General features: G+C 38.2%; 1 protein-coding gene and 1 pseudogene across 13 annotated transcripts; both read right to left on the bottom strand.

Moving 5' to 3' along the window:
* Positions 1-803: 803 nt before the first annotated feature.
* On the bottom strand, positions 804-2,915 carry LOC130975619 (sucrose transport protein SUC1-like; annotated as a pseudogene).
* Positions 2,916-3,560: 645 nt separating this feature from the next.
* LOC130977141 (uncharacterized) lies at positions 3,561-20,210 on the bottom strand. Of its 13 annotated transcripts, none has more exons than XR_009084856.1 (6): positions 19,695-20,210; positions 18,814-19,550; positions 18,246-18,450; positions 6,648-6,711; positions 5,311-5,345; positions 4,221-4,912 (listed from the first exon to the last, which is right to left on the bottom strand). XR_009084856.1 is itself a non-coding variant. In XM_057902165.1 (6 exons), the coding sequence occupies exons 1-6, from the start codon at positions 19,884-19,886 to the stop codon at positions 4,851-4,853; spliced, it is 489 nt and encodes a 162-aa protein (XP_057758148.1). In that variant the 5' UTR covers positions 19,887-20,210; the 3' UTR covers positions 4,239-4,850. The 13 variants fall into 13 exon arrangements, 3 of the variants coding, with proteins under 3 accessions (XP_057758149.1, XP_057758148.1, XP_057758150.1); XM_057902165.1 differs by lacking the exon at positions 18,246-18,450 and having other exon boundaries at positions 4,239-4,912; positions 18,814-18,904; positions 19,037-19,081; XR_009084854.1 differs by having other exon boundaries at positions 3,561-6,711; positions 18,814-18,904; positions 19,037-19,550.
* Between the last annotated feature and the right edge of the window lie 644 nt (positions 20,211-20,854).

The raw sequence follows: 20,854 nt of genomic DNA, 5'->3' as shown, positions 1-20,854 counted from the left end.
GGTCTCCGAATAATTTTTTTGTGGTTCTGAAAATAGTTTAGTATATTTTTCCTGATACATTAATTAGATTTAATATCAATATTAAAGATATTATCAAATAGATAACATAAACGATACAAAGTTAGGATATTTACTTGCTCTACTTAATATATAAGTTAAATATTTAATAAATATATTTCTGACCTTCGAAACTCCAATTGCAAGATTAAGGGAAAAAACCTAAAAATTTTCAATATGAAAAATGCTTTTGTATGTGAGACTGGTAAGTAGGAATTCTTCCTGGCAGATTTCTGATGTTCTTGAGAACATCTTCTCTAGTAGGACTAAAATAGTACAATAATATAAGATTAAAATTATACAATGTAAACACTCTTGTTTAAAAAATAAATTAAAGGTAATAAATAAAACAAACAAATAATCTTGTTTTACTTAAAAATGTCTAGTATCAGGATAGTAGTGCTAAGTCAGAGTTTCTACCAACCAGAAAAATAAACATGATTTTATACCTATAGCACGTTTCAAAATGCTAAGAAAGGTAAAACAAATGCTATGAAAGGATTACATAAACAAATGTTAGTTTTAGAAAGTGAGATTATAAGTTTATATTTCAGTATCATCTTAATTACCTTTATTGATTGTCCAAATATAATATTAATATAAAAAGAAAATATAGCATTCATAAATTAGGTATATTCTAAACTCAATCCAAAACCAGTTTCATTAAATCCAAATAAGAGAATAATACAAGAAAATACACCAAATGGAAATCACCCATGGGGAGAACAACTTTTTTTGCCGCTTCTGATAGCGTATGATTTCGTCGTAGAATGCAAGAAAAAAAATGGTCATTCAGCTGCTCACGGCGGCTGCCACTGCACCTACCTCAAAGGTGGACAGGTTTCAACCTCCAAACATGTTGTTCCATAGTAGACTTACTGTTGCCACTATAATCTGCATACATCATTACATCATACATATATACATCTTGTTGGTTAATTTAGTTTTTTCAAATAAAAATTTTTTAGGGGTGGTTCTGAAAATATTTTAGTATATTTGTCCTGATAGATTAATTAGCTTTATATCAGTATTAAAGATATTTCCAAATAAATAACATAAATGACACAAAATAAGGATATTTACTTACTCTAATTAATATATAAGTTATACATTTAATAAATATATTCTGACCTTCGAAACCCCAATTATAAGATTGAGAGGTAAACCTGCAAATTTTCAACATGAAAAAACGGATCAACTTTTTCACTATAATTTTTTGTATAAATTGACAAAAATTCAAAATAAAATAAAAAATACTCTATTATGGTGGTTTTGACTAAAAGATAATTGGTTTCTAATTTTTTTTCTCCTAAAAAAATGTTAGTAAGTTATATTTTGCTTATTGGTCATGGCTTATCTATAAACAAATTATATTCTACTTTACTTTTTTTAAAAAGTGGATGTCATCCTATTTTAGTATAATATTATTTGTAGTGTATAATTAACGATGAGTATTATACCTTTTCCTGCACCACTCTCGTTTGAGTAGATGGATGCAAGTGCACGCGCGACACTCAATGTAATCTGAAATCCAAATAAGAGTACGATTAATATGTCTAAAAGTAAGAAATTCACATGGTCAATTTTATTGAGGTCAAAATGAATAATCATTTAAGACAAGAATATATCCTAATATGGCATAAAATTTATATCTGATACGATAAAAAGATATTATTAATTACCGCAAGGAGAATGCCGAGAATGCAGAAAAAATGCAAAACCCAAGCCCAAATGCCGTTGGATGGTTCACGAGTAAAGGTTAAATCATTGTGTTCGAGCCGCTTGTCCTTAGCTAGCTTGCTGATGTAAAGCGTCATAGCCAAGCCACCAGCAAGAATAAAATTTCCAGGTGTCCAAAGGTTCTTGGTGCCATCAAGCACTCGCCCAATGGGCTCCACAGCAAAGGACATAAGATCCGTAATTGCCCAAGTTAACATAAGACACCGAGCTCCATACGAATAGCCTATGGTATATAATGGTATTGCAACAGAGTAAAGCTTTCCATACTCTCCACCGTACACCTCGCTCCCCATCCAATCAGAGATGTACCAGAAGAACCCGAACAAGCCCACCCAGTTGAATGCCACAACCGCCATCAACCATAACATCGGTTTTTTCAGCCCCTTCATGGTCCGAAATATTTCCGAAAGCATTTAACCACTGCCCATCTATCATCTTCCTCTTCCCTCTCACGTGACTCCTCCTCAGGTAATGTCGGCTTGTCCTGGATACAGGACAGAGCCACAGCCATCAAGAACAGTAGTAAAATGATCGAGAAAATTGATAAGGTTTTCACATTTGTGCAGAGCCCAGGCTTGCTTTTATCACCGTGAATGACAACATATCATCGAATCTCCTAAAGAAGCCGGCAAAGTAACTCAGTTCATTTCCCACTGTCATGAAGAATGAGAAGTACGTGTATGCCAGTCTAATCGTCTGTTGGTCTCTGTTGGCAAGGTCATCAAGGAAGTCTTTGCAGTGGGAATTGATCATGTTAATCGAAATCTCCAACATCCATAATCCAATTCCAAAAATGGCTAAGGCACGTGGCCGAGTTCTCTCAGAGAGGTTGTCTCCAAAGACGTAGCTGATGTCTACAACAAAGCCAATTGTCAAAAAAGCTATGATGACAGCAACGACACCCGCAAAGATGAAAGGACGGTGCTACCCGAGTTTACAGGTTGCTCGGTTGCTGTAATAACTGAGGATAGGATGGAGAACAGAGCTAGAAATGGTGCCGACGAGCCACACCAAAGAGGCCCATATATCCAGTACTCCGAGAATTACGTAGCCGGTATTAGCCATGCTATCTGAACAGCGTTGACAAGGTGGATCCCAGTGGGCATAGATGCTACCATAACCAGCTTCTAGAGTGGGATCTGCGCCGGTGTTGAGCCCGATTCCAACTATGGCGGTGAACTCATGACCATTAGATAGCTTTTGAGGGAGAGACTATGCGGTGAGAGAGCTTTCGAACTAGGTAAAAAAATAAGGTATCGTAACTCCAGATCATAACTAGCTTTCAATGCTTCACCTTGAATACCCTTTAAAACTGCCAGACCGATTAACCATCATCTCTGATACCACTTGTTGGGTCACCACCAGCTCTGATACCACTTGTTGGGCCACCATCGGCTCTGATATCACTTGTTGGGCCACTATGGAGGAGCTCTCGACCACTAGGGAGATTTTGGGAAGGAATCCAGTGAGAGAACATAAAATGAGAAGACACCACATCCAACCCAAAACCATAAGGTGTTAAGTTAATGGGTCTCTCATCTTATAAACTCTACCTTTTTGTCAGAAAGACTTTCGATGCTTCACCTTGAATACCCTTGAAAGCCACTTGTTTCAAAGGTACTAATTATTTTTATTTATTTGCAAAATATAATTGACAAATACTCCATAAAATTATGAGAAATTATTTCAATTGATTACTAAACTTTTAAAATTAAAACTTTCTTTTTAAGAGGACTTTGTACGTTAGCGCATCCGCTGGGAGAGGAATTGTGAAATGCTCCTGGGGTCTCTGATAAACGAAATTTTAGCATGTCGATTTAGAATTCAATGATGAATACGATCGTAAGTATAGTCTAACCGACACTTAAACTTCGCATCAAACAATCCTACAATCTATAACCGAGAGTACTAGTCTCCCAAGTCGTCCTCCCTTGGAATTGCTAGAGAATGCATCTTATTGATTAGGAAGTCTTGTTATGATTCTTTGAAGGTTTGGCAAAATAGGTGACAAACAATCAATCTTTAGAAAGCTTGGCCTAGGGTTGGCATTAGGAATTTTATCCCTATAGTTCCTTCAATGATGATAACAATTAGGCCTTGCTTCATTTAGTCAACCCCTAGGTACAGGAGAAAGTCAAATGAGAGTAACTAACTTGAGTCACAAGTCCTAGTTTTACCTTAGGGAAATCTAGCTTTGGTGCACTCCAAGTTAATTAGCAATTTCTAATTCCAAATCAACAATTGACATAAACTATTTAACTCTTCCTAATGGTCCAAACCCTATGCCAAGAAAGAACTTTTACTCCATAACTAATGTTGGCATTTTATCAAACAAGTGATGAGCAAGAATGAAAGGCATAGTAAAAATGAGAAGAAAGTAGAATTGAAAGTGCTTCAACACAAGGAACTAACAACAATTAACCAAGAACAACAATGGAAATAAACTTCTCAAAAATTGATAGATTCCAAAACCACAAAGTTGAATCTAAGATCTATGAGAATTGATCAATTACAAGTACTAATTGAGATTAGAGAAGAAGATCTATAATAGGAACAAAGTAAATTGAGAATTGCAAATTGATCTCACCAAAGAGTGATTGAGAATTCAAAAATTGAAGAAGATGAACCCTAATGAGAGCTTGAGATCTCTCTCTCTACCCAAGAGTGTAACTACCACAAAGAGAAAAATCTAGAAACATGTAAAAATGAGCCAAAAGTCCCTTAACCTTTCAACCCTTGGTCTCCTTAAGCCCTTCCCGCCAAGGCACTTCCCCAAGATGAGATCTCCAACTGTCTCCACACCCAGATCACGTGACTTCTAAAAAAAATCATATTCGAGCATCGGCGCGCACGCGCAAAGCACGTGTGCGCGCCACTGGGATATCTTGCAATGCGAGCGGAGGCGCAACGTACGCGTGCGCGCCCATGGAGATTAGGGCCCAGCCGCTACACATGCCGGCTCATGGCTTGGCTTTGACTTCTAGCGGCGCAATCCACGCGGGCGCGCCAAGTGCGCGCACGCGCCCTTGTTGAAGTTCCCAAAACTCAATTTCTCATGCTCCTTTCCTTTGCGCCCATTCTCCTTCTCTCTTCCGATTCATCCCTGCCCTATATCCTGAAACCACTTAACACATAGGTCACGGCATCGAATGGTACCAAGAGAAGATTAGAAATGTATCTAATTTAGTGCAAAATAAGCATGTTTTCATTCATGAGGAAAAATTAGGAAAGGAACACAAAGCCTTGTATTTTCATGCGAAAGGTATGTGGAATCATTGATAAAACCCCTGAAATTGGCACAAGATAAACCCTCAAAATGGGGTTTATCAGTCTCCGAATAATTTTTTTTTTGTGATTCTAAAAATAGTTTAGTATATTTTTCCTGATAGATTAATTAGATTTAATATCAATATTAAAGATATTATCAAATAGATAACATAATGATACAAAGTAAGGATATTTACTTGTCCTAATTAACATATAAGTTAAATATTTAATAAATATATTTATGACCTTCGAAACTCCAATTGCAAGATTGAGGGGTAAACCTAAAAATTTCAAACATGAAAAATTCTTTAGTATGTGAGACGGGTAAGTAAGAATTCCTCCTGGCAGATTTTTTATATTCTTGAGAACATCCTCTCTGGTAGGACTAAAATAGTACAATAACATAAGATCAAAACTGTGCAATGTAAACATTCTTGTTTAAAAAATAAATTAAAAGCAATAAATAAAACAAACAAACAATATTGTTTTACTTAAAAATGTCTAGTATCAGGATAGTGGTGCTAAGCCAGAGTTTCTACCAACCAAAAAAATAAACATGATTTTATGCCTATAGCACGTTTCAAAATGCTAAGAAGGGTAAAACAAATGTTGTGAAAGGATTACATAAACAAATGTTAGTTTTAGAAAGTGAGATTATAAAGTTATATTTCAGTATCATCTTAATTACCTTTATTAATTGTCTAAATATAATATTAATATAAAAAAATATAACATTAATAAATTAGGTATATTCTAAACTCAATCCTAAACCAATTTCAATGAATCCAAATAAGAGAACAATACAAGAAAATACACCAAATGAAAATCACCGATGGGGAGAACAACTTTTTTAACCGCTTTTAATAGCGTATGATTTCGTCGAAGAATGCAGGAAAAAAATTGTCATTCAGCAGCTCACGGCGGTTGCTACTGCACCTACCTCGAAGGTGGACAGGTTTCTACCTCCAAACACGTTGTTCTAAGGCAGACTTAGTGTTGTCACTATAATCTACATACATTATTACATCATTCATACATACATACATCTTGTTGGTTAATTCCGTTATTTCAAATAAAAATTTTTTAGGGGTAGTTCTAAAAATAGTTTAGTATATTTGTCCTGATAGATCAATTAGCTTTTATATCAGTATTGAATATATTTCTAAATAAATAATATAAACGACACAAAATAAGGATATTTACTTGCTCTAATTAATATATAAGTTATACTTATACATTTAATAAATATATTCTGACCTTCGAAACCCCAATTATAAGATTGAGAGGTAAACTTGCAAATTTTTAACATGAAAAAATGGATAAACTTTTTCACAATAATTTTTCATATAAATTGACGAAAATTCAAAATAAAATGAAAAATACTCTAATATGGTGGTTTTGATTAAAAGATAATTGGTTTCTATTTTTTTTTCCTAAAAAATGTTAGTGAGTTATATTTTGCTTATTGGTCATGGCTTATCTGTAAACAAATTATATTCTACTTTACTTTTTTTAAAAAGTGGATGTCATCGTATTTTAGTATAATATTATTTGTAGTGTATCATTTACGATGAGTATCATACCTTTTCCTGCACCACTCTCGTTTGAGTAGATGGATGCTAGTGCAAGCGCGACACTCAATGTTATCTGAAATCCAAATAAGAGTACAATTAATATGTCTAAAAATAAGAAATTCACATGGTCAATTTTACTGAAGTTAGAATGAATAATCATTTAAAATAAGAATATATCCTAATATGGCATACAATTTATATCTGATACGATAAAAAGATATTATTAATTACTGCAAGGGGAATGCCGAGAACGCCGAAAAAACGCAAGACCCAATCCCGAATGTCGTTGGAGGGATCACGAGTAAAGGTTAAATCATTGCGCTCGAGCCGCTCGTCCTTAGCTAGCTTGCTGATGTAAAGTGTCATTGCCAAGCCACTAGCAAGAATAAAATTTCCAGCTCGCTGATGAGCGGATAATTTGTACGCTTTTTGGCATTGTTTTTAGTATGTTTTTAGTATCTTTTAGTTAGTTTTTAGTATATTTTTATTAGTTTTTAATTAAAATTCACTTTTCTGGACTTTACTATGAGTTTGTGTGTTTTTCTGTGATTTCAGGTATTTTCTAACTGAAATTGAGGGTCCTGAGCAAAAATCTGATCCAGAGACTGAAAAGGACTGCAGATGCTGTTAGATTCTGACCTCCCTGCACTCAAAGTGGATTTTCTGGAGCTACAGAAGCCCAATGGACGCGCTCTCAACGGCATTGGAAAGTAGACATCCTGGGCTTTCCAGCAATATATAATAGTCCATACTTTGCCCAAGATTTGATGGCCCAAACCGGCGCTCAAAGTCACCTACAGAAATTCCAGCGTTAAACGCCGGAACTGGCATAAAATTTGGAGTTAAACGCCCAAACTGGCATGAAAGCTGGCGTTTAACTCCAGAAAAGGTCTCTACACGAAATTCCTTCATTGCTCAGCCCAAGCACACACCAAGTGGGCCCGGAAGTGGATTTTTCTGTCAATTACTCATTTCTGTAAACCTTAGGACACTAGTTTACTATTAATAGGATCTTTTGACATTGTATCTGTACCTTATGACCTCATGACATTTTTTACACGTTTCTTGTGTACTTTCTACAGCATGAGTCTCTAAACCCCATGGTTGGGGGTGAGGAGCTCTGCTGTGTCTTGATGGATTAATGCAATTACTACTGTTTCTTATTCAATCATGCTTGCTTCCATTCCAAGATAATACTTGTTCTTAATCCGGATGAATGTGATGATCCGTGACAATCATCATCATTCTCAACTATGAACATGTGCCTGACAACCACCTCTGTTCTATCTTAGATTGAGTAGTTATCTCTTGGATTCTTTAATCGGAATCTTCGTGGTATAAGCTAGAACTGATGGCGGCATTCAAGAGAATCCGGAAGGTCTAAACCTTGTCTGTGGTATTCTAAGTAGGATTCAGTGACTGAATGACTGTGACGTGCTTCAAACTCCTGAAGGCGGGGCGTTAGTGACAGACGCAAAAGAATCACTGGATTCTATTCCGGCCTGATTGAGAACCGACAGATGGATAGCCGTGCTGTGACAGGGTGCGTTGAACATTTCCAATGAGAGGATGGGAGGTAGCCATTGACAACGGTGAAACCCTACATACAGCTTGCCATGGAAGGAGCCTTGCGTGTTTGATGAAGAAGACAGTAGGAAAGCAGAGATTCAGAAGATGGAGCATCTCCAAACCTCAACCTATTCTCCATTACTGCAAATCAAGTAACCATTTCATGTTCTTGTGCTTTTTACAATCAATCCTGATAATTTCTGATATCCTGACTAAGATTTACAAGATAACCATAGCTTGCTTCAAGCCGACAATCTCCGTGGGATCGACCCTTGCTCACGCAAGGTATTACTCGGACGACCCAGTGCACTTGCTGGTTAGTTGTGCGGGATTGCAAAGGTGTGATTGCAATTTCGTTAGACACTGTTGCTAGAAACCAATACTTATATTCTAGCAATGAGTTCGTTCCAAAGGAGGAGGTCATGGCATTAGTCACTGATCCTAATCCTCAGGAACAGATGAATGAGCTTAATCAACAACTGCTCCTGATGACAGAACAGTTAGCAGAATTTAAAGAGATGCTCCATGAAACTAAAGTTGCTAATAAGAGCATAGAACTACAGTTGAATCAAGCAAAACAGCAAATATCTAAACAGATAACAGAGGAGTGTCAAGCAGTTCAATTGAGGAGTGGGAAGACCTTGAATAACACTGTTCAAAAGAGCAAAAAGCCAAACAAGGAACAATTGACAGAGGACAACCAAACCACTGTTCAAAATTCTTCTGAGGACAGTAAGAGCCCAGAGAGGAATATTGGCGTTCAAACGCCAGAAAGGGAAGGAAAGCTGGCGTTAAACGCCCATTCCTTGCCCAGTTCTGGCGTTCAAACGCCAGAAAAGGGGGAAAAGTTGGCGTTTAATGCCCATTTTCCACCCAATCCTGGTGTTCAAACGCCAAGGGAGGATCAGACACCTGAGAGTGCTGATAATAATCCTTCTAAAAAGGCTTCTTCAACCACTTCTGTAAGGAATAAACCTGCAGCATCTAAGGTTGAAGAATATCAAGCCAAGATGCCTTATCCTCAGAAACTCCGCAAAGCGGAACAGGATAAGCAATTTGCTCGCTTTGCAGACTATTTAAGGACTCTTGAAATAAAGATTCCGTTTGCAGAGGCACTTGAGCAAATACCTTCTTATGCTAAGTTCATGAAGGAAATCTTAAGTCATAAGAAGGATTGGAGAGAAACTGAAAAAGTATTTCTCACTGAAGAATGCAGTGCGGTCATTCTAAAAAGCTTACCAGAAAAGCTTCAAGATCCTGGAAGCTTTCTGATACCATGCACATTAGAAGGCACTTGCACCAAGACAGCTTTATGTGATCTTGGAGCAAGCATCAATCTAATACCTGCATCCACTATCAGAAAGCTTGGGTTGATTGGAGAAGTCAAACCAACCAGGATATGCTTCCAACTTGCTGATGGCTCCATTAAACACCCATCAGGCATAATAGAGGACATGATTGTCAAGGTTGGGCCATTTGCCTTTCCAACTGACTTTGTGGTGCTGGAAATGGAGGAGCACAAGAGTGCAACTCTCATTCTAGGAAGACCTTTCCTAGCAACTGGACGAACTCTCATTGATGTACAAAAGGGGGAAGTAACCTTGAGAGTCAATGAGGATGAGTTCAAGTTGAATGCTGTAAAAGCTATGCAGCACCCAGACACACCAAATGACTGCATGGGCGCTGACATTATTGACTCTCTGGTAGAAGAGATCAATATGGCTGAAAGCCTAGAATCAGAGCTTGAGGACATCTTCAAAGATGCTCAAACTGATCAGGAAGAACCAGAGGAGGCAAAGGAATTTTCGAAAATTCCTCAGGAGGAGGATAAGCCTCCTAAGCCTGAACTCAAACCACTACCACCATCCCTGAAATATGCATTTCTGGGAGAGGGTGACACTTTTCCGGTGATTATAAGCTCTGCTTTAAATTCACAGGAAGAGGAAGCGCTGATTAAAGTGCTAAGGACACACAAGACAGCTCTTGGGTGGTCCATAAGTGATCTCAAGGGCATAAGCCCAGCTAGATGCATGCACAAGATCCTGTTGGAGGATAATGCCAAACCAGTGGTTCAACCACAGAGGAGGCTAAATCCAGCCATGAAGGAGGTGGTGCAGAAAGAGGTCACTAAATTACTAGAGGCCGGGATTATTTATCCTATTTCTGATAGCCCCTGGGTGAGCCCTGTCCAAGTTGTTCCCAAAAAGGGAGGCATGACAGTGGTTCATAATGAAAAAAATGAACTGGTTCCTACAAGAACAGTCACAGGGTGGCGCATGTGTATTGATTACAGAAGACTCAATACAGCCACCAGAAAGGATCATTTTCCTTTACCATTCATAGACCAGATGCTAGAAAGACTGGCTGGTCATGATTACTACTGCTTTTTGGATGGCTATTCAGGCTACAACCAAATTGCAGTAGATCCTCAGGACCAAGAGAAAACAGCATTTACTTGCCCTTCTGGCGTGTTTGCCTACAGAAGGATGCCTTTTGGTCTGTGCAATGCACCTGCAACCTTTCAGAGGTGCATGCTCTCTATCTTCTCAGATATGGTAGAGAAATTTCTGGAAGTCTTCATGGATGACTTCTCAGTATATGGAGACTCATTCAGCTCCTGTCTTAACCACCTATCACTTGTTCTGAAAAGATGCCAAGAGACTAACCTAGTTCTAAACTGGGAGAAATGTCACTTTATGGTGACTGAAAGAATTGTCCTTGGGCACAAAATTTCAAGCAGGGGAATAGAGGTGGATAAGGCAAAGGTAGAGGTAATTGAAAAATTACCACCACCTGCCAATGTTAAGGCAATCAGAAGCTTTCTGGGGCATGCAGGATTCTACAGAAGGTTTATTAAGGATTTTTCGAAAATTGCTAAACCATTGAGTAACCTGTTAGCTGCTGACACACCATTTGTGTTTGACACACAGTGTCTGCAGGCATTTGAGACCCTGAAAGCTAAGCTGGTCACAGCACCAGTCATCTCTGCACCAGATTGGGCATTACCATTTGAATTAATGTGTGATGCCAGTGATCATGCCATTGGTGCAGTGTTGGGACAGAGGCATAACAAACTTCTGCATGTCATTTATTATGCTAGCCGTGTTCTAAATGATGCACAGAAGAATTACACAACTACAGAAAAAGAATTACTTGCAGTGGTCTATGCCATTGACAAGTTTAGATCCTACCTAGTGGGATCAAAGGTGATTGTGTACACTGACCATGCTGCTCTTAAATACTTACTTACAAAGCAGGATTCAAAACCCAGGCTTATAAGATGGGTGTTGCTTCTGCAAGAGTTTGATATAGAGATAAGAGACAGAAAAGGGACAGAGAACCAAGTAGCTGATCATTTGTCCCGAATAGAACCTGTAGCTGGGGCGTCCCTCCCTTCTACTGAGATCTCTGAGACTTTCCCAGATGAGCAACTCTTTGCCATTCAGGAAGCTCCATGGTTTGCAGATATTGCAAACTATAAAGCTGTGAGGTTCATACCCAAGGAGTACAGCAGAGTGCAGAGAAAGAAATTAATTTCAGATGCCAAGTACTACCTCTGGGATGAACCATATCTCTTTAAGAGATGTGCTGACGGAGTGATCCGCAGATGTGTACCCAGAGAAGAAGCACGAAGGATCCTATGGCACTGCCATGGATCATAGTATGGAGGACATTTTGGAAGTGAGCGAACAGCCACTAAAGTTCTCCAGTGCGGCTTCTACTGGCCTACTCTCTATAAAGATTCCCGAGAGTTTGTGCGTAACTGTGATAGTTGCCAAAGAGCTGGTAACCTGCCTCACGGATATGCCATGCCTCAACAAGGAATATTAGAGATAGAATTGTTTGATGTATGGGGAATTGACTTCATGGGGCCATTCCCACCATCATACTCAAACACTTACATTCTGGTGGCGGTGGACTATGTATCTAAGTGGGTAGAAGCAATTGCTACACCCACTAATGATACCAAGACCGTGCTCAAATTTCTCCAGAAACACATCTTCAGCAGATTTGGTGTTCCCAGAGTACTAATCAGTGATGGGGGCTCTCATTTCTGCAACAAACAGCTATACTCTGCTATGGTTAGATATGGAATTAGCCATAAAGTGGCAACTGCATATCATCCACAGACAAATGGGCAAGCTGAAGTCTCTAACAGAGAGCTAAAAAGAATCCTAGAACGGACTGTGATAGCCCGGAGAAAGGATTGGGCAAAGAGCTTGGATGATGCTCTGTGGGCATACAGAACAGCATTCAAGACTCCTATAGGAACCTCTCCATACCAACTGGTGTATGGGAAGGCCTGTCATTTGCCTGTGGAACTGGAACACAAAGCCTATTGGGAAACCAGATTCCTAAACATGGATGCACAGTTAGCTGGTGAAAAAAGGTTGCTCCAGTTAAATGAGCTAGAGGAGTTCAGACTCAATGCCTTTGAAAATGCAAAAATTTATAAGGAAAAGGCAAAGAAATGGCATGACAAGAAGTTGTCAACCAGAGTCTTTGAGCCAGGACAAAAGGTTCTGCTCTTTAACTCTAGGCTCAAATTGTTTCCAAGAAAACTCAAATCCCGGTGGAGGGGTCCGTATGTGATCACGGGAGTGTCACCATATGGATATGTTGAGCTTCAGGATACTGATTCTGACAAAAAGTTCATTGTTAATGGACAGAGAATCAAGCATTATCTTGAAGGCAATTTTGAGCAGGAGTGCTCAAAACTGAGACTTGAATGATTCTCAGTGAAAGTCCAGCTAAAGACAGTAAAGAAGCGCTTGCTGGGAGGCAACCCAGTCATTAGGAAGTTGTATGAATTGTTCTTACAGAGGCAAGTATCAAAAATGAAGGAATTCACAGAGTTACAGAAGGATTCAGCTCAAAAAGCAGAGAAAATGAGATCACTGGCGAAAAAACGCCAGTAAGGGGCATTTTGGGCGTTAAATGCCAGAATGGGCACCATTCTGGGCGTTTAACGCCAGTAATGGTACCATTTTGGGCGTTAAACGCCAGAATGGGCACCATTCTGGGCGTTTAACGCCAGGTGTGCAGCATCCTGGGCGTTTTAGAAAAACGCCCAGTGAAGAAGGATTTCTGGCGTTTAACGCCAGCCAGGGTACCTGGCTGGGCGTTAAACGCCCAAAAGGGGCAACAAATGGGCGTTAAACGCCAGAATGGGTGCCATTCTGGGCGTTTAACGCCAGCAAGGTGGGGGGACCACAATTTTGTTTTCAAATCAAATTTTTTCAAACTTTCCTTTTCTTACCCATACTTTTCTACAAAATCACACTTCAATCATTCATCATTCACTTTCAAATCTTCAAAAATCAAAACCATTTTTCAAATTTATTTCAAATCAATTACAAACATTGTTCAAAAATTTCACCCTTTTCTCAATCTCTTTTCATATCTTCTCAAATTTCCTTTCAAATTTCTCTTTTTTTGAAAACTCCCCTCCCCACCTTATAAATACACGTTTGTTCCCCCTCTTCCAACCACACCATTCGAATTTCCTCTTCCTCCCCCTCTCTTCTCTCGTTTCTTTTGCTTGAGGACAAGCAAACCTCTAAGTTTGGTGTGCTTTTCCGTGATCACTAAGCCAAGATTCATCAATATCATGGCTCCTAAGGGAAAACAAACCAATTTAAGAGGCAAGAAAGAGAATAATCCAAAGAATCTTTGGAATCAAGAAAAGTTCTTAACTAAAGAACATGAAGACCATTATCACAAAATAATGGGTCTGAGGTCAGTGATCCCGGAAGTGAAATTTGATCTGAAAGAAGATGAATATCCGGGGATCCAAGAGCAAATTCGAAACAGAGGATGGGAAGTTCTAACCAATCTTGAGACAAAGGTTGGAAGGAACATGGTTCAGGAATTCTACTCAAATCTGTGGCTGACAGATAAGCAGAGAATGACTGGAACCGCTTACCATACCTACAGAACTATGGTCAGAGGGAAAGTTATGTACTTCCATCTGGACAAAATAAGAGAAATCTTCAAACTACCTCAACTTCAAGATGATCCTGACTCCTTTAATAGGAGGATGGTGAGAGTAGATAAAGGGTTGGATCAAGTTCTAGAGGACATATGCCTCCCTGGAACTAAGTGGATAACCAATTCTAAGGGCGTCCCTAACCAACTCAAGAGGGGAGACCTCAAGCCAATTGCAAGAGGTTGGCTAGACTTCATTGGGCGCTCCATATTGCCCACTAGCAACCGTTCTGAGGTCACCATCAAGAGGGCAGTGATGATTCATTGCATTATGCTTGGAAAAGAAGTGGAGGTCCATCATGTGATTGCTTGTGAGATTTACACAATTGCAAATAAAAATTCCACTGAAGCCAAACTGGCTTACCCAAGCTTAATCTCCTTGCTCTGTAAAGAGGCTGGGGTGAAGATGGGGGTAGATGAATTCATACCCATTGAACACCCAATCACCAAGAAGTCAATGGAAGGACAAGTGCAAGACAACTCTATCAAAAGGAGGGCGCATGAGTTCCTCCCTGAATTTCCTGAAATTGGCTACTGGGCCAGCCTGGAAGCATCTATCACAAGTTGCAAGAGACTATGGAGCAACTTAAGGAAGAACAGCAGAATCAGAACTGCATGCTCTGCAAATTGCTGAAGGAACAAGAGAAGCAGGGGCGTGAAATCCAAGAGATGAAACGCCAAAAGTTCTCCTCTCAAGCTGAGGGAGCATCCACTTCTCAAAATCAAGGTTGTTGAGTCCTAACTCTGTGAAAACCTCTATCATTAAGAGCCTATGTTTTTCGTTTTCTTTTGTTTTGTTTTCTATTTTTATTTTTTATTCTCATCTTATATCTATATTTGAGTCTTGTTCTTAGTTTATAATTAATAAAATTTATGCCTTAAAGTTATGAATGTCCTATGAATCCATCACCTCTCTTAAATGAAAAATGCTTTAATCACAAAAGAACAAGAAATACAGGATTTCAAAATTTATCTCTGAAACTAGTTGAATTAGTTTGATGTGGTGATAATACTTTTTGTTTTCTGAATGAATGCTTGAACAGTGCATATGTCTTTTGAATTTGTTGTTTTGAGAATGTTAAAATTGTTGGCTCTTGAAAGAATGAGGAGAAAGAGAACTGTTATTGAGGATCTGAAAAATCATTAAATTGATTCTTGAAGCAAGAAGAAGCAGTGAAAAAATATATATATATATCTATATATATATATATATATATATTTTCGAAAAAAAAAAGAAAAAGAAAGAAAAAGAAGGAAATAAAGTTGTGATCCAAGGCAATAAGAGTGTGCTTAAGAACCCTGGACACCTCTAATTGGGGACTTTAGCAAAGCTGAGTCACAATCTAAAAAGGTTCACCCAATTATGTGTCTGTGGCATGTATGTATCCGGTGGTAATACTGGAAGACAGAGTGCTTTGGGCCACAGCCAAGACTCATACACTAGCTATGTTCAAGAATCAATATACTTAACTAGGAGAATCAATAACAATATCTGAGTTCTGAGTTCTTATAGATGCCAATCATTCTGAACTTCAAAGGATAGAGTGAGATGCCAAAACTGTTCGGAGGCAAAAAGCTACTAGTCCCGCTCATCTAATTGGAGCTATGTTTCTTTGATATTTTGGAGTCTATAGTATATTCTCTTCTTTTTATCCTATTTTGATTTTCAGTTGCTTGGGGACAAGCAACAATTTAAGTTTGGTGTTGTGATGAGCGGATAATTTGTACGCTTTTTGGTATTGTTTTTAGTATGTTTTTAGTATCTTTTAGTTTGTTTTTAGTATATTTTTATTAGTTTTTAATTAAAATTCACTTTTCTGGACTTTACTATGAGTTTGTGTGTTTTTCTGTGATTTCAGGTATTTTCTGACTGAAATTGAGGGTCCTGAGCAAAAATCTGATCCAGAGACTGAAAAGGACTGCAGATGCTGTTGGATTCTGACCTCCCTGCACTCGAAGTGGATTTTCTGGAGCTACAGAAGCCCAATTGACGCGCTCTCAACGGCATTGGAAAGTAGACATCCTGGGCTTTCCAGCAATATATAATAGTCCATACTTTGCCCAAGATTTGATGGCCCAAACCGGCGCTCAAAGTCACCTACAGAAATTCCAACGTTAAACGCCGGAACTGGCATAAAATTTGGAGTTAAACGCCCAAACTGGCATGAAAGCTGGCGTTTAACTCCAGAAAAGGTCTCTACACGAAATTCCTTCATTGCTCAGCCCAAGCACACACCAAGTGGGCCCGGAAGTGGATTTTTCTGTCAATTACTCATTTCTGTAAACCTTAGGACACTAGTTTACTATTAATAGGATCTTTTGACATTGTATCTGTACCTTATGACCTCATGACATTTTTTACACGTTTCTTGTGTACTTTCTACAGCATGAGTCTCTAAACCCCATGGTTGGGGGTGAGGAGCTCTGCTGTGTCTTGATGGATTAATGCAATTACTACTGTTTCTTATTCAATCATGCTTGCTTCCATTCCAAGATAATACTTGTTCTTAATCCGAATGAATGTGATGATCCGTGACAATCATCATCATTCTTAACTATGAACATGTGCCTGACAACCACCTCTGTTCTATCTTAGATTGAGTAGTTATCTCTTGGATTCTTTAATCGGAATCTTCGTGGTATAAGCTAGAACTGATGGCGGCATTCAAGAGAATCCGGAAGGTCTAAACCTTGTCTGTGGTATTCTGAGTAGGATTCAGTGACTGAATGACTGTGACGTGCTTCAAACTCCTGAAGGCGGGGCGTTAGTGACAGACGTAAAAGAATCACTGGATTCTATTCCGGCCTGATTGAGAACCGACAGATGGATAGCCGTGCTGTGACAGGGTGCGTTGAACATTTCCAATGAGAGGATGGGAGGTAGCCATTGACAACGGTGAAACCCTACATACAGCTTGCCATGGAAGGAGCCTTGCGTGTTTGATGAAGAAGACAGTAGGAAAGCAGAGATTCAGAAGATGGAGCATCTCCAAACCTCAACCTATTCTCCATTACTGCAAATCAAGTAACCATTTCATGTTCTTGTGCTTTTTACAATCAATCCTGATAATTTCTGATATCCTGACTAAGATTTACAAGATAACCATAGCTTGCTTCAAGCCGACAATCTCCGTGGGATCGACCCTTGCTCACGCAAGGTATTACTTGGACGACCCAGTGCACTTGCTGGTTAGTTGTGCGGGATGGCAAAGGTGTGATTGCAATTTCGTGCACCACTCGCCCAATGGGCTCCACAGCCAAGGATATAAGACCCGTAACCGCCCAAGTTAGCATAAGACACCGAACTCCATACCAGTAGCCTATGGTATATAATGGTATTGCAACAGAATAAAGCTTTTTATGCTCCCCACTGTACACCTCGCTCCCCATCCAATCAGAGATGTACCAGAAGAACCCGAACAATGTCACCCAGTTGAATGCCACAACCGCCATCAGCCGTAACATCGGTTTCTTCAGCCCTTTCATGGTCCAAAATATTTTCAGAAGCATTTAACCATGCCATCTATCATCTTCCTCTACCCTCTTACGTGACTCCTCCTCAGGAAATACCGGCTTGTCCTGGACGCAGGACAGAGCCACATCCATCAAGAACAGTAGTAGAAGGATCGAGAAAATTGATAAGGTTTTCACATTTGCGCAGAACCTGTGGCATGCTTTTGTCACCGTGAATGACAACATATCATCGAATCTCCTAAAGAAGACGGCAAAGTAACTCAGTTCATTTTCCATTGCCATGAAGAATGAGAACTACGTGTATGCCAGTCTAAACTGTTTAGAAAAATTTTGGCAGAACCTCCCCTAAAACTTGGATATTTCCACCGTCTACGGTTTCAACAAAAACAACCAATTCACAACTTATTTCTCAGCCAATACACAACCAAAATTATCAAACCAAATAATAGGACATTTGTCATTTCTCAACCATGATACAAGTAAAATGTCATAAATAGATCCATATACAAATTAATACTAATAATATAGGAATCATCTAGGAAAATGTATTAAAATCATAAGCAATTTTAGGAGTACCTTTAGGGTCTAGTTTCTTTTATTGTCAAAGCGCGCTGTGAAAGAGTTCACAACGGCTTGTTGAGCTTCCAATTGAGCTTACATTAGAGCTAATTCTTTCTCTTTCCGTGTTCGTTGCTCTTCAAGTTTTTCTTTGAGCACATCTATTTCCTTTGTTAGCTCCTCACGGTATTGCATTGCCTCTTGAACCATGAATGATAATTCTCTATGCAAGACATAGACAACACAAAACTACTATATATGGCTTCATTTGATTTCAATTCATTCTAAGTTTAACTTTTTCCCCAATAAAATTAGTTCAGCTAGCTGTGTGACGCGAGTAATAACAGAATCTCCACATAAGTGTGAACAGTATCTCTCTTGATGAATGGAGATAAAAGATTGTCCTAAAAGCTAATAGGACGATACTAACTTGATTTTGGCATAGCCGAATCAATGTATTGATCTAGTGAACTGTAACCTAGATTACTATATTTCTATCTCTCATGAAATAAATGACTTGTACAAACAATATCAATAGAACTTTAATTTGATGAATTTTTTTATTTTTGAAAAAAGGAAAGCTTACCAAAGCAAAGAACACCGTAGAGAGGACTGACTTGAGCACAAAAAGCAAGAGAGTCAAAGCCATAATTCCAACAGAAATTCTTGCTATTGGTCTTGGTACAGAATTGTATCATCAAGTAACAGAATCAAAGAAAAGTGAGATGTAAAAAACATGGACCAAAATTGATGAGTGAATGACACAAGGTTGAAAGGGCAGTTCTGACTTATAGGAACTAGATTAGCACCTGCCTAAATTTCATCCCTACCGACATTCCATGCAGTCTGCAGAACTACCTTGCAATCAACATGACAGATTATAAAAGAGTAACAATTAGACATCTTGGACAACCTAAGAATGTGGCAAAAGGATAGTTTAATTTATAAATATTTTCAATACTGAGGAAGATAATATATATAAATATTGGAAGACACTTGCAGCAAGCAAAGACCCTAAATCATAAAGTGTTATTTTTCTCTCATGAACGAAGGCATCAGAGATTATGGGCACCACAAGATTTCTTGAAATGACTAGATTTTTTAAATTGAAAAAAAAAAACCTAAAGTAGTGGCACAAAAAATATGAGTTGGTAATTATGTTGCAAACTTGAAAAACTAGTTTGGTGACAAAAATATTTAGAGCATTAATGCAGCAGAGACAGTAATCATTGAGGAACTGATTTAAGGGTTTATTCTTAAAATAACAAAAAAGAAAGAAAATCATCTGAACATCGTGTTTAAGATGCAATTTAACGCAGTCACCTGTGAAAATAAAAAGCGGGTATCATTCACTTCAGTTTAACCAACAAAGTGGCAAAGTAGATAAAGCATAGAGTAAATATCTTTTCCTCTCTCAACATAGCAAAGAAACAAAGTTTAAAACAGAATAAGGGTGAAAGGGGTTACGGTTTTGAGAATGGGAATCGGAACGACGATCGTGGTAGTGACGGAGGAGACAACCGTGGCAGAGCTTTTTTCGGCGGCAATGGTTAAGAAAACACCCACCAGTGTTCTTCTCCTCTTCCTGGTTGTTCGTATTTCCCCCTCTGCCTGCCCTAACCGACGAGCGACTTCAGAGATGATGGTGGAAGTCTCCATGGTGACGGTAGCTGCGAGCTTAACGGCAACACCCAGGCGCGATGGCGGCAGCAGTAGGACACTAGTGCGCTGGTGACGACTGGGCGCGGTCTCCCTTTCTCTCCATGCGCAGCAGCTTCGGTTGATGATAGTGGCAGCGACGAATGCATAAGGGTGAAGAAGTCGAAGCCTCCTTAATCATCGCGGCGTCTTCCTCCCCTTCCCTTGCTCCCTGACTCTCGAGCTCTCCATCTTCCCCTCTCGATTTCTCCTCTTCCCCGTTTATCCCCTTTTTCCCTTCTGTTTTCTTCTTTTCTAAGTGTATGAACCAGGTTGATTTGTAAAATTAGGTTAGAATTAGGTTTTTATTTAGTAACTTAGAGTTAGGATAAATTTTATATGAGTAATATAACAATTTTATAAAATATTTGATATAAAATAACAATTTGAGATTTAAATATAATACTATGAAGATTACTTTCAAAACGGATAAGATTCTATATATCAATCTGTTGATGAGCTCAAATAATTATTTTTAATTTAAATTACAAAATGAACATACTAATCATATTTTATAAAATATAATTAAAACCCGAAATATCAATTATTTTTAAATTTAATTATATGACCTTTCATTATTTTTCTATCACAACTTTAATTTTAATTAATATAAAATAATTAATTAAAATAGAAATTGTGCATAACTATTAATTATCTTAAACTTAAAGTATTTATAAAAATCAATCTAATCATTTCTAACAAATTAATCTCTAAGAACTCAATTTAATAAAACAAACCGTAACTCGATCATAATAAAAATTTCTTAAATTAAATTGTATAATACTTCTATTATTAAATTTTAATTTCAAATAACCAATTATAAAATTTGTACAAGAATATTAATTAATTTAATTCCAAATATTAATAAAACTAATTTAATTACTCTTAATAGATTAGTTTATAAAATAAGAAGTTTAAATTAATAATAA

This window comes from Arachis stenosperma, chromosome 4, assembly GCF_014773155.1.
Source record: "Arachis stenosperma cultivar V10309 chromosome 4, arast.V10309.gnm1.PFL2, whole genome shotgun sequence".
NCBI lineage: Eukaryota > Viridiplantae > Streptophyta > Magnoliopsida > Fabales > Fabaceae > Arachis > Arachis stenosperma.
The sequence above is the reverse complement of the archived record's forward strand: the minus strand, read 5'-3'. Positions and strand labels throughout refer to the sequence as shown.

Bases quoted from the DNA above. Each gene is read 5' to 3' on its own strand.
- LOC130977141 (XM_057902165.1), bottom strand. From the start codon at position 19,886: ATGGAGACTTCCACCATCATCTCTGAAGTCGCTCGTCGGTTAGGGCAG. The intron at 19,082-19,694 runs GTAACCCCTTTC...ATTGCAAGGTAG, and splicing joins CGATTCCCATTCTCAAAACC to TTCTGCAGACTGCATGGAAT. The intron at 5,346-6,647 runs GTATGATACTCA...TGAAATTTTTAG, and splicing joins CGAGAGTGGTGCAGGAAAAG to GTTTACCCCTCAATCTTGCA.